The sequence below is a fragment of the Varroa jacobsoni genome, unplaced genomic scaffold, assembly GCF_002532875.2.
Source record: "Varroa jacobsoni isolate VJ856 unplaced genomic scaffold, vjacob_1.0 scaffold_555, whole genome shotgun sequence".
NCBI lineage: Eukaryota > Metazoa > Arthropoda > Arachnida > Mesostigmata > Varroidae > Varroa > Varroa jacobsoni.
Window position 1 is genome coordinate 747,798 of NW_019213457.1, and position 22,536 is coordinate 770,333.

Here is a 22,536-nt window from a genome sequence, read left to right on the forward strand (position 1 = left end):
ATATTCTTCTTCATCTATTCATATACTTACACAGGGCAGAAAATGATTTTTGTGAAAATTTAAATGTATTGTATATATCAGTATTATTTGTTTTGTGGATTTGGAAGTTTATATATATATATATATAAACTTCCAAATAATACTGATATATACAATACATTTAAATTATATATATATATATATATATATATATATATACGTGTATGTATTATATGTATATATACACAATTATATATATTATGCTTAAATACGCTCTAGTTGAAAAGTATACAAAATTATTGCTATAAAAGTAATGATTTGCCTACAACAGGTTTCGCTACGGCAAATATCATTAACTACACAATATATTGTGCATGCATTCTCTATGTGTCAATTTTTTCAGTTAAATAAAATGAAAGAGGTGACTAACGCATTAGCGACTCTGGCGGCCGTGAGTACACAAAGCGACTTCAATAACATGTACTCGATTGTTAGCCAAATGTACAAGGTGTGGACACGCAACAGCGGACATAAAATCACCTTGAACGTAGCTGCCCCAGGCACCGGGAAGAGCCAAATCGTCAACGTGGGCGTAAGCCTAGGTGATGAGGAAGATATGGATCTCGCCAATGGAAGCTCTAAACATCTCAAGGATGATGATCCCAGTCTAAGTAGAGTATTGTACAAAAGATAGAGTAAAACTTTTGAATAACGCAAGAGTAAGCTAGACATTCCATAATTAAAACTACTATACACTACAAGAGATAAAATGGTTTTTCTGAAACAGCACGCCTATTGGTCCACATCTGGTACTATATAAGATAAGAATTTACAAAAACCAGGAGAGCATAAATACCAAAAATAACAAAATTTTCTTTGTTGACTTCTGATAAAACCACAGATTTCACGATGTCGTCTGTGGTCGGGGTAAAAGGCGTTGGAAGTTCCTCAGGAGGCGTCGTATCTAATGTAGCGGTGTTCAATAAACTGGCGGCTCCCGACGATGCTGTCTTTAGTTTCACCGGAGGAACACTTTCAAGCGGTTTAGGAGTCCCCCTTGCGGACTCAGGCCACCTTGAAGAGTACGGAGATTTGAATTGCTTTACTGCACCTTCTGGAGGCCCAGTTGAAAGCACAGCAAATATGAACCTCTTCGAGGACCTACCCGGTAAGTATTGTGCAGCAGGCGCACATAGGTTGAGATCAGCGCGAGAACTTATCATCAAATATACTTTTGTTCATTTCCTTATGCCTCATGCATTAAATTAGATAACTGGTGTCGTAAGATATAGTCCCTTAAAATATATTGTTTCTATGTTCTTCCACCAGTTTGATAGTAGAACAACTCTTGTGTGATGCCGCGGTGACAGGGTAGGTAGATACATATGAGCATGAGGTTCAGGGTTTGGTTTTCAACAAGACTCACCAATCTTTATAACCGTTTTACTTTTTCATTTGACCATCTCATATATCTATGGAAAATATATGAGGTTAAAACAAAAGAAATAACATAATTTTCAGCTAACAGAAAGCACAACTTTTATCTGGAATTCTAGCAACAATTTATTATGTATCGGTTGTCAATCTGTACGATATTTTCTTATTATTTACTTCTCACTGAATTTATTTCGTCTCACGACACATTTTCGGTCTGATGCTGCAGAAGTCGTCTAGTTTTGCAGACCCTCTCCACTGTCAAATGTATTGTCCAAATTTTTGTCGACGCAAAATTTAGATTGTGGTGGATGCAAATAAGAATTCAGAGACAGCCAAACTCTTAATAAGGCGGTTTGAAAGAGTTTTTCAATGTAACGCCTGGCTTAATACTGATGTGTCCGTGCTTCTTGGACCTACCCACTCCTTTCACTCTTTCATATGAACGTAGAAACACCACTTCTTAACACCTGTAAGTTTCCACTTCCTAACGTCATAGTTCTTTGTAGAAATCCGTCGCTGCGCTTTAGTATGTCATGAATGAGGATGGCTTTGCTATGTCTATCGAGACTGTTCTTTTGGATCGATCACTCAATACATTTGGGCTATACACAGACCCTTGTAGACCGTGTTACTCTTCAGTGTGTGAGATGCTTCCAGGCCTACCAAACGCGATCGCGTTTCCTTTTCGTAATAGAGATCTTGCTCAGCTCTAGGTTTACTTATGTTTCCCAAAGCTATTCTTTCACCTCTCAGCTTCATCTCGTAACATCTGTGTAGAAGCCCGAAATTCTGGCTGCGAGTTGCCAAGTGATGAGAAAGATGTTGTTTTCTTATGTTCATCACTAAGGCACCCAGACCTGTAATTATTTAATGAATTCCATAAATTCTAGAATCCTGCCTATTTGTATATGACTGTCTCTTCATTTTTTTTCGGCGAATTAACGAGTTGTTTGCCTAAAAATACTCTCAGACGGTCCCAATCAACCTCAGATGACCGATCAAGATAAGGTGCATGCTCCAGTTAAAATGCTATTATTGATACTCGCAAATTACAATTAAACAGTCTCTTTAGGTAGAGAGTCTACACCATGGACAGAAAATATCCCGCTTTATTTCAGTGCCTTTTGACAACGAGAAGATAATAATACGATAATAATAAGGTAATTAAAGTAGCGCCAAAAATGCAACATCATGAACATTCGTATTCGGATTTTTTACCAGGAATATTCGTCTCTGATGCTTGAAATGCTCAAAATGAAAGTTTGTTCACCGCACAACAAAATAACAACGCGGGTTTGGGGAAAAAGAGCACTCTTGAATGGTGTTTAGGAGCAAATAAATAATAGAAAAGTAAAAGCGAACATATAAAACAAAGCCGTCGTTGCTTACATTTTAACCTGTTATTTCAAATCACCCTTTGTGCGACACTGGAGTATTAGCGCTAAGCAATTTCTTCTCAAACTAAAGAATAAACATAAGTTAGAATGTTTTTTTTATCAGTTACTTGAAACAATTATGCTATGCTGTTACAGCATGTGTTTTTGGTTAATTTTACCTTTCAGCAGCGGGGGGTCGTGAAAATAGCCCTGTGCTACTTTCCATTAAAGATGAAGAGGACTCGAAAGATGATGACAGCTCTAAGGTCGGTGTGGGTAGTCTAAAGTGGGATCAAGTTGAAAACTACAAGCTGCTCGATTCGATCATTGCTGGGCATGACATTACAATGGATGAGCCGGATAAGTAGTAACCGAACGAAGGAGAATCCACTAAATGTATGACATCCATAGGAATTCTTTAGGTGATACAGAAGCGGAGAACGACTGAGGTTTGGAACTTCTTATTGAAAGATGGAACTAGGTAATGCAAATGAACGCATTAGAACTTCGCGCAGACTGAAAGAAAAAATGGAGAATCATATTAGATGACAGTATATTTGTGTGTGTGTAACTTTTCAAAATGTTTTGGTGGTCCAGAATCTAACCAACTTGTCTAACTGCATTTTTTGAGACAGTTTCTTTTTGTGTTATATGATAGGAATGGCAGAGGCTTCTCTCAGTTTAATTGGGTGCCTTGTTTTGACTATATTTTAGGGAACTAAATTAGTACGAGTTCGTTCAATTAGTGGGTGCGCATTACAGGCAGTTTTAAGTCATACCTTTTAACCAAAACTAGTTACCAACCACAAATAAACTATTTAGTTAAAGAAGTAGGCTTTGTGGTTCAAGATCGTTTTGTAATATCGGGTGTTAGGGTGAGATATAACAAAATTTTGGCTGTCGCTTGTAACAAGGTTCTATTGTTCCGTAAATGATCGTTGCGTTGAGCTTTTTTAAGTTCTCTCATTTTTTCCCATGACACTTACGCTAACAGTTTGCAGATTTTTCGAACTTGTTATTATTGCTTCGTTGATTGAATTATTGTTCTTATTTGCAATAGAGAACATGTCACGGATACCACCGCGTAAAAGGGCATTTTAAAGATGATGTAGGGATGAGCCATAGAACAGTTCAGGTCACATTCAGTTTAAGGCGTTATTGATTAACTTGGTAATACTACATACGCAGGTGTATTACCCGATTTTAATTCAGTTTCTTGAACTGACGTGGATTCTAGTTTTAAAAAAAAGCGCTCCGATTTGTCGATCAGCAGATATAAGCAAAATTCTAACATCATATCACACTCCATGCACCTCTTGTGTCTCGAATGCTAGCGCGCCTTTATAACCTAAATGTGGTTAGTACGTAAGCATACGTACAGCAAAAAAAAAAAAGAAGAGCTTCTGTTTTTTGCCTGTGTCCCTTTCCAGTCGTGAATAATCGTAAACATCGCGAAATGAATTTGGTCCATAGATGAGTGCAGTACACAAACGAGTGGACCTATGGTGAATTACGATACCTTCATTTGTAAATACTCTTTTCATATATATATATATATATATATATATATATATTATATATATATATAAAAGAGGTCGCTGAGTGTAAACACAAGACAGTTGTTCCGGCGTACAAGTGGATGTTGTGTTCAACAAACCCAGGTAATTTGAACTTACTGTGGAATGTAATGGATAAGAGGCAAATACTACTGAAAATATACATCACATATTTGTGTGAAAATCGACAAAATTACTCATACAGGTTCGAACTAATAAAGGATTATTATACTTGATGTGCTATGGTTAGTCACTAATCAAAATGATGATGTTTTGATATAAGCAAAACAAAACGCTTTTTTTGTGTTTATGCATTATAAAACTACGATTCTTTAAAGAACCGAAAAGAAATAATTTGGGATACACAAGCATATGTTTGCAAAATGTTTCCAAACTTAAAATTCAATTTCAAGTTCAGCTTAGCTTTTATTTTGTCAAAATATTTTGGGTAGTCGTTAGGATGATGCTGCAGTATTCTTGTTTCTTTTTTTGACTGTCATATTTATATCATATATATTCCTTTCATTAAGAGTACATACAATGATAAATCTATAAATTAAGTGATACAAATCTCTGAAAACTAAATTATTGAATCGGTAATCTTATTGTTTCGATCTATATTTTCGCAAATCTCGACGTATCCGTACAACCAAAATTGTTTCTATTGATAGGATGAAAAGTTGCGCCTTTTAACTTAACGTGCTTGTAACTGCGCCTGGAACGCAAAAATAAGCTTAAGATCACCTCGGGAACGGTAGCAAATGGGTTTAAGGACAAATTTTGCTTAATGTACCTCTCTTGCAAGGGGTCGTTAAAAGTAGCTTTTGAAAATAGAACATTGTCTTCGTATAGTTAACCTTAGTCCTCCTTCCTGCGTCAGGAAGAAAAATTGTAGATCCGTTATTGTTATGGTTGTTTCAGTAACTTTGCGCCTTGATTGTTCAAACAGCGCAGCTTAGTAGGAGAGAAGTGGGCCAGCATAATAATCGGTTCTACGAACGAGAAGATCGGGCGCAAATCTCTTTGCGTACACGTGTTTATTAAGTGCTAAAAGCCAAACATATGTTATAAAAATTTCGGATGTAAAACTCAAAATTTTTAACCTAATCCATTAAAATCACACCAAGCGTTCCATATAAACATTCCATATAATGATAGGTACAATATCTCTAGTCGAAGTCCGAAGCAGATGAACTTCCATCGCTTACTGTTTTGAAGCAAGTCGTGTATTAAATAGATGTTTTACACTAGCGAATCCAGTTTGCATCGACAATTGTGAGTCTGATAATACTATAATGCTGCATTTTCTTCGAAAGTACCAAGCATATTGAAGTAATCGAATGCGTTTCTCCGCATCGCTCTGCATTCACTAAAATTGCTGCTCCTTTAATAACTTTTAATTTTTTTTTTTAATAAAGCATTTTGTTAAGTCTTATCTGGGGTTAATTGCATACATTTTTGGCTTCTTCTCTGCAGTGTCCAGGACATGATATCTCACCCGATACACCACGATAGTTTGATTATCAAAATTATTGTTAGTTAAACATAAAACAGCTCAGTCCACATATTTACTATCCAGCTAAGTAACGGTTAATTCGCTGTAAAGCACTAATTATACTACTAATTATGGCACAAATCCATTTTAATGGTTTCTAATGGCCTAATTAACGATTTTTATAGGTCTTAATAAACGATGAACTTTAACAAACACAAATGTAAAAATTGTTACTATAAAATGTGTAATATATGCAGGGAAGATCGGTGGAAACTGCGCAACTTCCCTGGAATACTCTTTCTATAGCGATAATCTTTGGGCGAAAAGGTGAAATCATCCTATCGTCAGTAATTACCTTTTTACACAAATTTCATTACATTTTTCTTAAAGTTGCGTTTATGTCCTTCATTTTTTACCACAGTAAAAAAATCTGATTTCTTTATGAATTAAAAATAACCCCTCAATCGTTAAAACAATATAGCTTACTTTGCGGATACCGCCTGCTTTCATTCTTATTACAGCGATGAAAGGCACTATTTAAAATAAGAGAGTTCTTGATTATTTGCAGTTGAGTACTATTATCAACAGGGAACTGTAAAGGGCACTTGCAGCAGGGAAATTCATCCAAACAAAATTGTTTTGTCTCGACGTTACGTAAACAATTTTGCAAATGAACGGTGTGTCCGGCAACCGAGTTGGTTAGGAAACCAACAATTAAAAACACTGCGGCCAAATTTCCTGCCGCCATTGAAGCGTGTTGCATTTCACCACTTGCTTCCTCGTATGGCCTCTTGAGCGTTTACTGCAATTTATTTGCACTCATTATGAATTTTCTGCGATTCTTTACCATTGCGTGCCACCCTCAGTATTTGTTTTAATCGACAACGCATTCGTTCAGCTTTCTGGTGTCTCATCTAACGGATTTCAATTTTTTCGCCGCGGCTGCGATTCTCATTACTGTTTTTCCATTAGCTTGTCGTAAGGTATCTATGGAACGGGGCGCAGGGCTTGCCACGGCGTGTTTTTGGATCAGGTCTACCTTCTTTCGTGGAATATCTACTGCTATATTGAATACTAAATAAGTTAATTTAGTTCAGTAACTTTTTAAGTAAAATCCTTAGAACACATCGGATATGACTTCTATGAAAGAATGATTCGACTTTTATTTCAAATAACTAAATATCTGCACGCGGATACAACGTGAAATACTTTTATTGTCACTACGTCTATCCTACTTAATACATCTTATTACTTTATATCCACTGACAATTTGTATCATAATAGTAAATGCTGAACAAAAGCACGCCGGCTGTATTTCTTTAAATTTAGATTTAATGTTATTTTGGGTACTTATCTTCATAAATTATTTACAGACAGTTGAGGGTTCGTGGCTTCCGATCACCATAAAAATAGCAAGAGCATAAAATGCTGGTCTAAGCCAGGGGCTGCATTTTTAGTTTTTGTTTATCAAAACTTTGAATCCATAGTATTCTTGTGGTTCAGTCTTCAAAGACAAAAAAAAAAGATATCAAATATGGTACCATCCCCTTCCGATCACCTTAGAACCGATCCACCACAGCAAGCACACAAATTGTATGTCTTAACTGTAAATATAAATGAATAGGATTGCCACGTTGTCACATATTTTAACAGTTGGCATCATGCTTTGCAGGGCGGCTGGATAAATTCGGTTGTCGCTCGGCATTCCATTGGATTCATTCCACCGTCATTATGCAATAAAACGCACGAAACAAAAAGAAACAATAATTCAGCCTACTATTACGAAGTGAATAGAATTTAAAAAAAAATGCATTTAATGAAAACTTCAATAATTTGTTTTTACAGAAGGAAACTAATTGTTTGATTCCTACGAAATTCTGTGAACAATGGCAGCCACGAATACCTACGATCATACAGCATTTGGAATCACACAAAAGGTCGGAAAAGTTGAAAATAACAGAGAGAGAAAATCTATCAACGAGCGAGATAAATATAAGCCGCTGCTGTAGCAATCTTCAGCGTAGCAATATATATTGGTTCATCAGCAATAGTGTGTTTCACCACAAAATAGAAATGTATTGATTTATTTACTTTTTGCGGCTTTGTCACGTAAATATTTTGCCGAAGGCTCGCTCAAGCGTTTTCTCTCCCGTACGGCGACGACGTAAGTGCGTTCTCTACTTATGATAGTGTTATCATTGTTATTATTAGTTCAATACTTACTCAACTCTACGTTGTCTCTACATGTCACGTTTTTACCATCGCTATAATTGTCGTCATCCGCATCAACCACAATCGACGTTAACGAAGTCGATCGTGAGGTCTCATCCAATCAGTTCATTGATACGCGAATATCTTTAGAATAAGGTTGAAACCCCTCTGTTTCGACAACGTTGTTGCATGCTAGGCTTGGGATTGTTATTAATTTAACGAAATAATTATCCTGACACAATCCTCATCGCCATAAGCCACCGCTTAGCTGTACATACTAATAATTTAGAAGTACAGCTGAGACTCGATGGCTTTCTTGTCTTTACATTTAGCAGTTGTTCTGTTTAGGTTATTCGCTGTGTATCTTAACCTCATTGCTCGGTGGAAATGGTGACGGAGGTATGGTGATGAGTGTGACAATAACAATTGTGTTATTAGCTCCTGTAGTGCTCGTATTCTGTATAATTCATTGTGTACTATTACCAAGGAAGTTCTATCTTTAACTTCCGACTTTACTTGCTGTTCATCGTCATCATCACAATCGTTGACTTTCCATTAACGTTTCAACATCATTATTTTTCAATGTTACTTTTGCTTAGTAGTCCATCCAATCTACTAATTTGTTTTGTATACGCATATTTATATATCATCTGTCCACATGTATACATCCTATATACAGTATATTCTTCTTATAATTTGGTAAATCAGCTGGAGTCGCCACCCAAAACTTCGCGCGATACTGAAGAAGCTTAATGTGACTACATTTTGTTTTAAACAGAATCTTCTAGCCACAGAAAAATTGTGAGGGGGAGAAAAATAGGAATCAGTGGTACAGGCAATGAACAAAGTTATAGTACAAAAAAAGTCCGTTTCTATAACTATTAGCCCAAAACAAATTGTCGTATCTCTGTTCCCATATATACACCCAGAATGCAAATCCATTGGATCCTTTTCCTGTTATCCCGAATTCTCGTTATTGGCAGTCACTCCTAGCTATTACCAGTAGCTCCCGCTGACGCAGTATTATTCTGCGACGTTTGTGTAGGCGCTTGCTTGTGTTTTCGGCTTGAATGTCGGAACTTCTTGACGTAACCTTCAACTAACGCCTTGATTTTCGCAGGGTTGATTTCGCCGTTCTTGTTGTGGCAGATCTAGAAAAAACAAACGCTTTAATAACAAGACGTCGAGTGGAAGAAGGTTGGTAGTATTGTAAAATAAAAAACTTCAAAGCAATCTTAAAAACTTCTTTTCAATAATAATAAAATTATTCAAAAATCTTAAGCTAATAGACTGCTAACGCGTTGTTCCTACATTAAAGCTCTTCTATCTCATCATTTTAAGGTTATTTTAAGTTACGGTGATTTGGAGTACTTATGGTGTCGGACTTACTAACAGAGATATTTTATAGGGCAACCTACATTTGCCTGTTACAATTTAGTACACTAATATCATGTTCCACTATCATATGAAAAACGAAACACTCTGACAGATAACAATTCTCGAGATTCCTTTCACAATTAGAAGTTTCTTGTTCTCGTGAATACACTAATAGTTGTTCTGCCGTAGAATTGGTGAATCACGAACTCAGTTCGTGATTCACCAGATCTTTTAAGCTTTTCGAGAAACAGTTTTCATCCACATAAATAGATGTCAACATGCACATTATTTTATCTAAAACTGGTCTAATAGAGAGCACAGGTCGAGTTCGGGCAATTTTTTTTTGCCCGTTGAGCTGTTGAGTTCCTAAAAAGTCTATGGCGAAAACAAACAATGACTGCAGATAAATAAAATTGACCCTCCTATTTGGAGTTACACTTTTTTAAGCCCATAGAGACTACTCCGGAAATGAACAAGCGCATTTAGTGAGCATTTTGTTGTTTGTTGATGGAATAATCACGCGTTTGTACAAAATGCATTTAGTATTCTTTAGAAGTTATCAAGTTTTGGGGACTATGTTTGCAAATGCTGTAGGAACCTTAATTTCTCTGATTTATGCTCCAGTTTCAAGGCAGAAATAGGGATGCCTTTAACCATTAATATTTCATATTCCTGCTGCATGGTGGAACAAGTTGTAGGGCACCCAGCCAGAAACACTGGGGTCGAGATTGATGCCCACCTGAGGCTTAATAACCTTTCTAAAATATCTTGCAAATTTATATGTTCCCTTACCAACTAGCATGTTTATACTTGAAGCGTACGTGAAAACAGGAGATGGATTCTGAACACGCCACAAACGAAACCCACTAAAAAGGTATTGATCTTACAACATTTACTAATAAATTGTCCGTACCCAATCAACATGACACTTGAAAAGCAATTTCCTTATTTAAGTGATTATGGGGGTTTTGTTTGTAAACTTCTGCAAAATGGTTAATAATAATTATGTATAAGTCACTACGGGCATTAATGTTACTGGTATATTTGAAGATATGGATTGGGCATAATTTTCTGAAATCACCTCATTTTAACAACAATTTCCAGAAGTTGTACAATTCCTTTTTTTTTTTATTTTTTAATGGCGTTTCTGTAATCTAAGCTTCTAAGTATCTAATCTGATATCTAACTACCTTTTAACTCTAGGCTAATAAGTGGGAAACCGGGGCTCGCTTTGAGGTTAGGAACATCACAAATTTCTACAGTGTTTTCGATCTGCTTACCCAGATGCTGGCATTATCTTAATATTTCATAAGAGTAACTTTTTATCCAGTCTACATATAAGTTTCAGAAGCAAGCATTTGAAAAAGCAAGATTCCTTTCGATGCTAAATACCTTAGGGACGCATTTTTTCATGATGAGCTTGTAGTCGTCTTTAGATATGTGCTTCTTGTTGTAGAAAGGTTTCAACGCCAATTTAACCTCTTCGACGACACGTTCTTGGCGATGTAGTTTCTGAAGGAATTTTTCTTTAACTTGCAACTCAACAGCTGAAGAAGGCAGCTCATCCAGTATCTTCATCTGAGATTCATCCATTCGGACGTACCGTTCCTTATCAGTACCATCGCCTCCGTCGCCTCCTGACTCTGCCAGAAGTTGACCGGCGGTTTTCACAACGACCTGTTGTACAACAAATGTAATACTCTGATTATATACTAACGTTTGCGGATATTAAAATTAAATTTTGACTGTTGAAGTTTTTCTTATTGCTAGAGAACTTTTATTTTATACCTATTAAAAAGCAGAAGATAGCAAATCGTCATAATACAAAGCGGAATCGCCTACGCAACACAATTGTAAGAGGCCTAATACTATTTATATATTCCTATAGTATTATATTGTAGGATAAGATATTTATGATAGAAGATTATGCCCTGTCATATGCTTATAATGCAGTATTATACGAATACAAAAATGCTATTGAAGTATTCTTGATGATATGTTGCACAATTAAATACGATCTTCACTGCCATATTATCTCCCATCAACTTTACAGCTGTTTGTGTTTGAGTTCATCTTATCTGGTGAATACACAATATGCATGACACAGCTTTGAAAATAGAAAAAACGTGTTATGTCATAATTTACACGCGCCAATAAGATTATCATCAATTTTCTTGTTGGTTATCTCTATTCATACATATTCATAGAAATAGTACGAAAGATTTTGTGAATATCAGTATTCATAAATAAGTAAGATGTTTTCTTACTATGCTTACTTTGTGTTTTTTCTTTTCCTTCCGTTTAGACTGCCTAGTCACACCGGCAGCAATCTGATCGAAAACTCCGCCTCCCCTTGTTCTTGAGGGGGCAACAGGAGATACGCCTGCTGTTTCTTCTGCGCTTAGTGGTGTGGGCGGGGTTATAGGCTCGTTGAATAGTGGACTTTCTCCAGGCGAATAAGGACTGCCTTCCGGAGCAGGTGCTCCAGTATCCCTTGACCCCGTAGCAGTCGCTAATGAAACTTGCGTAACGGGGGCAGTCGGTGCAACCAAAGGAGCAGTGGCAGCTTGCATGGGCATCATGGCATGATACGGATTGACCAAATAGGGGTTCATAACAATGTATTGAGGTTGAACAGCTGGTGGCGGTTGGCTGAATAGGAACGATGGCACAGGCGGAGGAGCAAGAGCAGGTGGTGGAGCTGGCGATGGCGGCTTGTCTCGATTCTGTGGTGGCGGTAGTGGCGGTTGGGGTGGTTGCTGATTTTTCACGGGAGAGCGTCGGCCTCGTTGATCTTTTGTGCGCGGTGATTTGTTGTCGACTATTGGCAAAACTGCTACTGTGGGTTTTCCGTGTCCGTGTGATGGTAGAGTTGCCGGTGAGTCCCTTCCACCTGTAGGAGGCGAGGGGGAACCCAACCCTGGAATGCGGGTCGGCTGTGACTGATGTAACGGCTGCTGATCTCGCTCATCATTTGTTGGGGTCGCAGAGCCACCACCTGGTGAGTCTGCTAACGGCTCGCACGGATCATACTCATCACCAGCAGTATTGGAAGGTGGTGTCTGCGGACCCTTGCTCACAGGACTTCCCTTTTTGCCACTTGCTGGACTAACATTACATGACTTAGTCGCAGCTTTATCATCTTTCAAACTTTTCTCGGCGGGCTCCTCATCCGAAGCGTCATCGCCAAAAATATTAAGCAACTTTTTCTTTCTAAAATTAACGTTAATAACGAGATTCTCGCCTTTCGCAGAAATTTGTTTCTCCTTGGTTTCCTTATTGCCAGTATCCACCACTTCTTTCTCTTCCTTGTCTTTTCCTGATGCATCGCCACCCTCTCCAACCGGGCTATTTTCTCTGCTACTATCGATAACAACAACTTCTCCTATTCGATCCTTCAAAGGCTTGTCATGGGCCTTTCTCTTCCGCCTTTTTATGGCGTTCTCAGGGGACTTCGACGACTTCTTATTTGCGACATCATCTTTCGATACGGCTGAGTCTCTTCCAGATAAGAAGAGGCTTCGAGAGCGTGACCTAGATGCACTCCTACTTGGTGACCTTTTCTTCGACTTTTTCACTTCAGGAGATCTTCGGCGGATCTCTCTTGAATCCCGGGTGGCGGGAGGACTAACTGACCTACTACGACTTTTATCGCCAACTCTTGTCTTTTTGTGCCCCCTAGCCTTCTTTTTCTTTTTTGACTTCCTTTCTGTGCTCCTACGCCGTACTTTGCTTTTCTTCCGCTTATCGGTTGGCGAACGAGACCTAGAACGCGATCTGGATCTACGGCGTGGCGAACGACTTCTAGCACGATCTCTTTCTGGTGATAAAGATCTCTTACTGCGACGTTTCGATCGCGTATCCGAGTGCCTTTTACCGCCACCGCTCCGAACAACGGATGATCTTGATCTGCTTCGTCGCTTACGAACCTGGTATACTTCACGGTCTGGTCGCCTCTGCAAATGAAGTATGTTGTTAACGTATTAAAATAACTTAAATACTTTTGAAAGATGTATGTACACCTACTTTAATAGCCTTACTTACCTTCTTTCCACTACCCGTGCTCGCTACAACGGTAAGCGTAGTTTGAAGGTGATTTGTGGTTGTGACATCATTCCCGCTCTGGCGATAGTTACGGTGCTTCGAACTACTCGAAGGCTTTTTCCACGGGCCCACAGGTTCTGCAGGGGCCGTCGATACTGTCGTGGCGGCTAAGGTAAGAGTTGCGCTAGTAGACTGGGCAGACTGGGTGTTGTTATTGCTTTCCCTCAGTGGAGAAGGGCTCAGGACAAGCATTTTCCTTATGAGAGTACTTCGGTGGTCAAGAACAAGTGGCGCTTTAACCGGGCTGTCACTATCACTGGACGAATAACCTCCACTGAGTCCAGGGCTAAGGCGGCTCGGCAAAGGGCTTACAGTACGTGTGCGTGAAGAACGAGTTTCAGCACCGATCAACACTTTCGTCACCTTCGTTAGTTTTAGCACGCGGCCACCCGAGAGTCCTAAACCTCCCAAGCTTGCGCGTTCTTTTTCGCGTCTTTTCCGCTTTAAACGATGTATACGACGTGACGCATGCGATGCTTCAGAATTGCTATCTGATAACTCCCCTTCCTCTAGACCGGTCTTGCGTTTTAATTTAAACGATGACACTATACCGTTTGTTTTTACATCTGACAAAATCCCAGTGCTGGCTGTAGGCTCAGTGTCCGCATCGCAGTCCTCTTTTCTACTAACGCTTGTAACGCCGGGCTTTGCAATCATTGCCTCTTTTTTATTAGTTCCGTTCTGAAACGAAAAACCAGCATTGCGTTATTTAATACTCTTTCGCCATGTAAAAAATACAAGGTCTATGAGGAGAACGCATGAGAACAATACATCATAAGACTTCATTGCGGTTTATGGTGTCTAGTCAAATGACCCCGTTAAGCTCAACACCATCGTACACACTGTTGTAAAATGCGTCTTATCCAAAGGGATGAAAGTAGTAAAAGAAGTAATACTGGAAAATAATATCTTTAAATAGCAATGCCAAAACCCACTATATATATACATCCATTAACGGATTTTGTTTACATCGTGTTGTCAATCTTTTCCTCTTGTATCATTACTTAGAGAGATTGAGGGTGAGTGAGCAAAATTCAAAGCTACCGTTGATACTCATCAGAGGTAACCGTGCTACTCATCTCGCTATAAAATAAAAGACGTGGTGACTTTTGGCTATTCTGCATAATGCCTACTAAACCTTATATACCTAGTATATATAAATCAACTTTCTTCATGAAGACCTCTTAAATGTCTCGAACACATGTAACATAATAATAAACCCTTAAACGGGTTACAACGGACTCCAGTAAGGCTCTCATATCAACTTAATGGTAAAATTCAGTGCTACAGACAGCGTTATAAAGGACTGATGAAGTATTTATTTAGGAGCAAGCTCAAATTGTTAACCAACTGAGTTAGCTAAAGCAATTTGAAAACAAACGCTTGGCATTTTATGTAAGCCACTTTTCCAGAAATCTGGACTTATTGCTTTAGTTAATTATACATTTCGCTGGCCACCAGAAACACTTCCAGTTCGTAGGTGCTTTATGAATCGATCTGTCAAATTTTAGGAGGTATTTTTATTAGTACATTATCAAGTGAGAAACAAATATACAAGCCTTCTTTACTTTAAGGGACAGAATATTGGTAGCACAAACGACAAGTGTTATAACGTCACTTGATATCAGATAATTATAGTGTTCACCTGCCACTCCATATAGAGAAAAAAATATGCTTCTGACACTCACCTCCTTTCCATTATTGTCAAAAGACCTTTCTACTTTCATTTCGGCGGAATGTTCCAAAATCGTCTCATTCCGTTTCAGCATCTCATCTTCACCGGAACTAACTTCCGACGCTGCTTCAAGTAAATCCTCTATCATCGCATCATTAGAATCAGCATCATTCGGAATCGAGCTTTCTCCACTGGAGAGTTCTTCGAGATTTTCGTAAAGACCCTTGTACGTCGCTTCAAGATCCCCCTCGTGTTCGCACTCGTCTTCAAACTCATTTTGGTTTTTCGTGTTTTCCTGTTTACTCTTACAGAGTATGTCCAAAACACTGTTGAGGGCACTGAGGGCATCTTCTTCTTTCTTTGTTCCACCAAAATGATGCGTTTGGCCTTCCGCGTTGTATGGTTTCTCGCGTTGGACGTCTCGATCTTCTGAGAATCGCCCCTCGCTTGGTATCGGCGGCTCATCCTCAAGGTCCGTGTCACCTTCAAGGTTAACAGCCACGGAAGAATCATCCGATTGCTCCCCATCTCCATCGTCTTCTAAGGAGAATTTCCTGGATGCTATCAGGTTTGTATAAATGTTAGTCTCTGGCAGTGTTGTAAAAAATTCTGGTTAAGTTTATCATAGCAAAAGATAAACTTATAGATAAGATAAGAATTTTTACAAAAGACAAAGTTCGTTCGGTTATCTGGCGTCACTTTTAAAAAGGCTCTTGGAAGCGTAGACAGGTGTTTGCTACAAATTCCGCAAAAACTAAATTTAAAGTGTGCCCAGCCGAGTGGAGATGGCCAGTTATATACAACACACGGATATTGAATAACTGAGTGGACAAGGATTTCTTGGCTGAAAGGCATGAAGAGCACTATTATTTGAAAGATTTTATTACTGTGAACCTTTATAGTACTGTGTAGCACAGAATATCCTGTGGACTAGCGATCGTCGCTCTTGAAATTGGATTATTACTATTGGAAATTACCAAAACCGGAAAAAAAACGTCAGATATGGAACAGTATGAAGGGAGACTTAAGCTACACCTGGGTTACCAAGCCCCTACTGGTGCCAAAAGCTGCACTATTAAGTGCTTTCACTATAACCTATTCTCTAATAAAATTCTTTAGCTTAAAATTTTATTAGAATTTGTAAACTTCAATAGAAATACTTCGGACCAATTTTTTGACCAAAAATGTTTTAGCAAGAGTAGCCACTCGTTGGCTTAAAACGACAAACTTAGTACTTAAGTCCCTCCAATTAGAGATGTAACAATTACTATACAGCAAACGCAACGAGAAAGCCGATTTATAAGACGCTTGGAAATTTCAAAACGATTCGTTGTATTGAAGGCATCAACACTAATTATTTAGAGGTGAAGATTGTCACACTAAGAACCATCATTATGGTATTTGGTCCCTAACATTCTAGCAGCAAGAAACGAGCCCATACTTGCATCTGGCCTCTTGACGAGATGAAGATCAGCTGATGTGAAAATGAAATTGTTTGAATTGATACGATTACAGCAAAAACTAAATTGGCAAAGTCAACATCAGGGAGCCAGAGAGCAGATGAATTCCAATTCGTTCAAAAAAGAGCAAATGAAAAACAAATGTGATTTATTAATAGAATACTTGCATTACAGCTAGGCTTTTGTGATATAATGCCTTTCACCCCAGTACTATCGGCGGTACCAGATTTCTAATATTAACGGAAGTTTCAAAGGGATTATAATATTATGTGCTTGCCCTGAAATTCAGTTAGCAGATGTACCAGGAACTTTGACAATGCTCGGACACATCTGCCATATCTTTTTTGACGCCACTAGTGTTTAACCTTAATAATATGATTTCCAAACTGGAAAGTAAATATTTAGTACAACGTACTTAATAAATTTATTTGATACTTACTGTGAGTGCTGGGTGCCGCATTGTCCCCAGTTACACAAGTGGAAACACCTTGTATTTGGTCAAGACACACGCTGAGAGACCCTTCGCCAGGCAAACACTCGGCGGCACTGCTTGGGAGGCGCCATTCTCCTGACTCTAAAGCCGCGAAGTCCTCCGAGTAGTTAGTGCGGGGAAAAGCAAAGACGGAAGGATCTTTTACGCCCTCTATGATTACATTTCCTCCTCCTCCCGGCGCTATTTCAGTCGTAGGCTCAGGGTCTTCCTGCTTAAAAGATATAGTGATGATTAGGAACAGGTCACATAGTCGGAAAAATCTTGTTGGATTATGTAGTTTTTTTTATCAGCCATCCCATTCAAAACGACACCTTCTCGTTCCTATATCTGGTTTATGTACGTAGAACACTTCTGTACGAGGCGAGTTTCATTATACCCGATTCGATATGCTAACTATTCTCATTTTCTCCTATTTTTCGTCTTCACATGTAAAAGGCCGAGGATGTTCCTCTTAGGGCTTCGCGCTGTTGCTTCGCGCTTACCGCACTTTTCTGTGACTCTCCCGCTATTATAATTTTCAGCACTTCTGTTTGTACCGATAGTGTACTTTGACGCCCAGTTTCACTATATCTTTCTCAGGTAATTCTAAGAATCAGTGGATTCCTGGTGTCTCGCATATTTCGTAATTTCTCATGGCTCATGTTTATCACATCCTGTTATGCTACGAATTCATCACAGAACTTCGCTGCTCCTCGCTGACGATTGTACTCCAACTAGTCCACATGAAATGTTTTTTACTTCGGTCTTTGAAATTCATTACAATTTATAAAATAATACGGTTATCACCGAATATTTTTTTATATATCTAAAACTTATTATAGTTGCTATCGTTTCCAAGACACAATATTAATACAAGCGCTACAAAACATACAAACGTTCTTGGGATATGACAAGAATGTCGATTCTTTACGCAGAAATCAAAACCTACGCCTCCCACGCTTAATGCTTCTTTTAATTTTTTGTAAAAAAAATTTCCAGTGTTACTTATGAGAAACTGAGTTAATATCGAATAATCTGACGCATGAACAGCTTTGTCATCTCAGTGTTTCATCTATTTTGACAATTTATGCCGTGCACCACCCCAATCATAAACTAATCGTATCTTCCGCCCCAAAGCTTCAGCAAATCGTGCCACAACAACAAGTCAATGGTAAGAACTGTGCTTTCGCCACGACTGCCTTTTGTAGTCCTTTAGATCATGCCTAATGAAATGCATTACCATTAATTTATATACCATTCATCATAATCTCCAGTATTATTTTCGCTAAACAGTTTTTTTACATTTTGCTCACAATATTTCTATTAGGTCTTCTACACTGCGTTGAGACATTGTATTATTTACTCAAACAAATGAGAGGAAAACAATTACTTAAAATGAAAGTAGTTCCGAGATTAGAACAAAATGACTAAACGTGTACCGGCCTGGATCTCTTAAAGCTGGAAGCTAAAAAATTATGCTGTGCGGAAGTTCCTAGAGATTATACATAAGATTATAATATCATTAACGAATGCTTCAATTGTTTTATCGATGAAAATTCGTAATAAATAGGATACGTAGATACTAATACACATTGCACAATTTTTTACAGATTATAGTTAAGATGCTTAGCCTTAAATATTGCTGAACAAACAAAAGCTACTAAACCCAAGAATGTTACCTTTTAGAAAAATAATAAAATTTCCGTCTAAATTATGATGTAATTGTGTGATCTTCCGGACGTCTTTTCAAATCGAAATTTTCAAGAGATTATTTCTGAGTATTAACCTTAAATGTATGGTATATTCATTATTAAACATAACTACATATGGTATTTCGTGTTCAGACCATGAATGGTGCTATGATGTTAAATTTATAATTGTCAAAATGATTCACGGGCCCGATATGTTTCACACCCTACTGTACGTGGTCCTTACCTGTGCGTCAATGATAAGGGCATCCTCATCCTCGTGGTCTTCATCTTGGTCTGAAGTTTCATCATTTTCTTGGTTTCGCTGATTTTCACATTGATTTACACGATGGCTACGCATATCGGTCGCTGGTAAGGAGTATCCAGTCTGAGCTTGTGAGGGCAAACAATCTGTATCGTTTTTATCGGTCTTCATTAAAGGACACAGTCCGCCGTAGAGGTCTTCTACTGAACCTGCAGAAGATTCGTCCATTTTTGCACGAAAGCAGATGGCCCGAAAGCTAAAGGGTGAATCTCAATTAAGCATGCCAGCCGAATGGAGCTATTTGTGCACTGGAACGTAAAACACAAGAAACGGACTTATCACAATTTCATTTAATGATTTGGCTGACAACTAGTTTATCTAGCAAAGCGCAAAGACGTTGTGAAAAGTCATCGGTAAACATTTCATATATAGCCAAACATGTTTCTCTAATCGTGAAGAAGTTTATGTGACCACTATGTTGCTTGACATTTATTTTAGCTACCTAATAAATGAATGCATCAGAAGTGCTCACGGCACTTCTGATGCACTCATTATCTGATGGTTCTGAACCAGTTTTTTCTAAAACGTCATCTGGAATCACTTGTAGTTGATATTTCAAACCACTGCTATACAGATATCTCTATCACATAATTGTTTATTATTATTACTGAATAACTTTATAATCAGTGTCATCAAAACCTATTTATTAGCGCCGAAGAATATCGTAGGATAAGACATATAAGAAATAAAGACAACAATTATATTTGTTTTCGATACAGAAAAATTATTTTTTAAAACCTGCTGCACCTTTATTCGTAAAGCTATACGATACCCAAATAGTTCTTTTCTAAATATTAGGAAAGCGGTAACATAGATCAGATATTCTTCTCGCAAGGTATGTCATCTATATCAATAATGGCTGACGCGTGAGTCTTGTATGGCATTGACGATCTTGTTTTTGAAGATCAGTAATATATCTGATGTTAGCCAAAACATCATAGAAGAACAATTTTGTCATTAAATTTCTCCCGTAACGTCTTCTAACATTTTTACAGGTCGAATTTGCTATATTTAGAGTGTTCCAAACGTTACTAAATAATATACTAGAAAAATTCACACAAACAAACAACAACTAGCGTTTGAATATTAAATGTTTTTAACCGGATACTCAAGCCGTTAGGCATAGCTTCTTTCCAGCACGAAACAAGGTGTACCTACGCTTGGATTCAAACCTAGACCACGACATAATTTTAGGTTCTACAAACAAACGCGTAGTATCACAGTATTTCTCACACAATGAAGCCCTCAGAGCTGTGTTTTTACAGTAGCTTGAAAACTGGCACCGTAAATCATATATAAATGATCGCATTTGTAATATGATAATTGGCTGATTTTAAAGTGTTTCGATAGTACTAAATAACATCTAATATTTACGCAAACAGAGCCAAGAAATATTTTACTAAATTTAGCGATTTACAACCATTAGTTCTTATTACTCTTCTGTTATTATTCTTATTACTCCTATAAAATTGGATTTCTCCGAACAACCGCAAATATTACATCGTCAATGCCTTCTTTGTATTCAGAGAACTCTAAAAAAATAAAAGAAATTAGCTTTGCATCGGGGATATCTTAATTGGGCGCGCCTATAGTATTCATATTTACATCCAAAGCCCTCTTGCTCAAAAATCAAATATTTTATTATGGTTTTCTGCGCCCGAAATTTACTTAACTCATGTTTTACCTTTTTGGCGCAGTTAGCAAAAATGAGATACGTTAGCCAATGATAACAGCGTTCACGACAAGATAATATTTAGACGATAGCAGATTTTACTATGACCATTTAAAGAGAAGAATAAGGTCGAATTGTCATCAATAAATTGCCTATAATCGCCCCCCTGTGTGAGTATCAATAAAACACTTCAACATAATTATAATAGAATATTATAAGTGTATGTAGCTTGGTGCATTATGCTACCTTGTGAGAGCTATTTCAAGCTTTTTTTTCAGGCTAGGTCGGCTTCTCTTTTTATACATATGTAAGGCTTCAATCATACTTATGTTTGTTAACCAAAGCCGATATATAATTTAAGAAACAATGATACGTAAATAATTTACTCATTTGCTACTACAATACATGCACTGTATAGTTGCATGGGAAGAGCTGCTCGATACGTTCTCTAGGAACACCTAGTTCATAGATGCGAAAAGCCCTGCTTGTTACCTGGTGAAAACATGCACTAAAATATCTCGTTAGATTATACCTTCACAATTGCTAATTCGCACTAAGGGAGCATAAGTCCAATAATCGTGCGCCTTCCAAACACCGCTATGATTGGTCCTCGTTAAAGCATTGCAGTTTTGCGGTAACTAGTATCGGTATCTTCAAACTAAATGTGTAAATTATAGAAGCAATTTCAACGGTAAAGAACAATAGGATGAAACTGTATAGTAGAAATCATAGTAACGATATTTGTGTGATAAGCCGTTATCTATGTGAGAATGTATGATATATGATAAATATAATTTTATCATTTTAGCTGAAAGTATGTCCATATAAGAGCTCTGCCTTGATTCAGCCTCGAGGAAGGCACGTTTGACAGCCAAGGGGTCAGTCACCTTTGTGGATGTCCACAGCGGTGCAGCGGAAGCACGTCTAGAGTCGTCATTGGCAAGTGATAGTGAACAACTCTTGCCACAATATCAATAGGATTTTCACGTCTCCCATACATAGTGGTCTTGAATGACAGAACTTGTCTTACATGGAAGCTCGAGTACTACTTACCTCTATCAGGGCGCGCCCGGTGGGATTGGAGCAACAGCAGCGACGACCAGCAACGGCCTCGATGTGCCCTACTGCAGAAAGATCGTTTTCGTATCTTCTGCCTTCTTAGATTTTTGGTTCGTCTCACCTACATCACTGAACTAGCTATTCGGCTCAATTAACACACAGTCCACGGACACAATCACAACACACAACTAGAGTCAGGTGGCTAGGCCTCAGACCACATTACTATTATTATTCGAGACTAGAATTAGACAAGAGTTGTTGCTGGTTTGAGAGCTGTGACACCTTAAGAACCAGGAAAGGCGGCAATTGGCGGTAAGGTAGACGCGCCTGGCCTAGCGGCCTGCGACTTCACCACAGATGGTTCACTTACGCTCCACTACGGGTCAAGTAAGAGCACCCCTCACACATTAAAAATTTTCATAATAAGACACTTTTCGTCTTTCATCAAGCGCCCAGTTTACCACAGGTTAGTCTCCGGCTGGAAGGTCAGTGGTGGTTGCCGTTCGGTTCCACCACAGCGCCAGTTTTTGAATAATAAATTTAAACTTCTTGGCGCCAAGACGATTTCGTCCGAAATCATAGCAAATATGTTATGCTACCTCATGAACAATTTTTATGGGCTGCAAGAGGAAATATTAATACGACCTCAA

The 22,536-nt window shown here is 38.2% G+C and overlaps 2 protein-coding genes and 2 long non-coding RNA genes across 7 annotated transcripts in view; 2 read left to right on the forward strand and 2 right to left on the reverse strand.

The window, feature by feature from the left end:
• Positions 1-4,584, forward strand: part of LOC111261403 (uncharacterized) — a 26,691-nt gene extending 22,107 nt beyond the window's left edge. Inside the window, exons 9-12 of one of the 3 annotated variants that reach the window (XR_002680958.2) lie at positions 383-650; positions 881-1,147; positions 2,979-3,241; positions 4,223-4,584. Coding sequence is in view for 2 of the 3 variants with exons in the window: in XM_022834861.2 (XP_022690596.1) it covers positions 383-650; positions 881-1,147; positions 2,979-3,160 (717 nt within the window). In the remaining variant the exon portion in view is untranslated. Of the gene's footprint in view, positions 1-382; positions 651-880; positions 1,148-2,978 lie in introns of all 3 variants that reach the window. The other 2 variants (XM_022834861.2, XM_022834863.2) reach the window with 2 other exon arrangements.
• On the reverse strand, positions 1,518-3,062 carry LOC111261406 (uncharacterized). The gene is made up of 2 exons (XR_002680962.2): positions 2,972-3,062; positions 1,518-2,273 (listed from the first exon to the last, which is right to left on the reverse strand). It is a non-coding gene; the product is annotated as an uncharacterized LOC111261406 (long non-coding RNA).
• A 782-nt stretch (positions 4,585-5,366) lies between the features above and the next one.
• LOC111261402 (uncharacterized) lies at positions 5,367-22,356 on the reverse strand. Its single transcript, XM_022834860.2, has 8 exons — positions 21,881-22,356; positions 19,078-19,403; positions 17,110-17,371; positions 15,224-15,771; positions 13,476-14,216; positions 11,708-13,387; positions 10,824-11,108; positions 5,367-9,205 (listed from the first exon to the last, which is right to left on the reverse strand). Exons 2-8 carry the CDS (start codon positions 19,321-19,323, stop codon positions 9,044-9,046), a joined length of 3,924 nt encoding a protein of 1,307 aa, XP_022690595.1. The 5' UTR covers positions 19,324-19,403; positions 21,881-22,356; the 3' UTR covers positions 5,367-9,043.
• LOC111261405 (uncharacterized) lies at positions 9,168-11,089 on the forward strand. Of its 2 annotated transcripts, none has more exons than XR_002680960.2 (3): positions 9,168-9,251; positions 10,231-10,305; positions 10,979-11,089. It is a non-coding gene; the product is annotated as an uncharacterized LOC111261405 (long non-coding RNA). The 2 variants fall into 2 exon arrangements; XR_002680961.2 differs by having other exon boundaries at positions 9,171-9,251; positions 10,248-10,305.
• Positions 22,357-22,536: the final 180 nt, after the last annotated feature.

What these genes read in the sequence shown, in the direction of transcription:
- LOC111261402 (XM_022834860.2), bottom strand. Translation starts at nt 19,323, where the DNA reads ATGGACGAATCTTCTGCAGGTTCAGTAGAAGACCTCTACGGCGGACTG. An exon ending in CCCTTATCATTGACGCACAG is followed by an intron (nt 17,372 to 19,077) that starts GTAAGGACCACG and finishes TCTTTTAAGCAG; the next exon opens with GAAGACCCTGAGCCTACGAC. An exon ending in GCACGGGTAGTGGAAAGAAG is followed by an intron (nt 13,388 to 13,475) that starts GTAAGTAAGGCT and finishes CTTCATTTGCAG; the next exon opens with AGGCGACCAGACCGTGAAGT.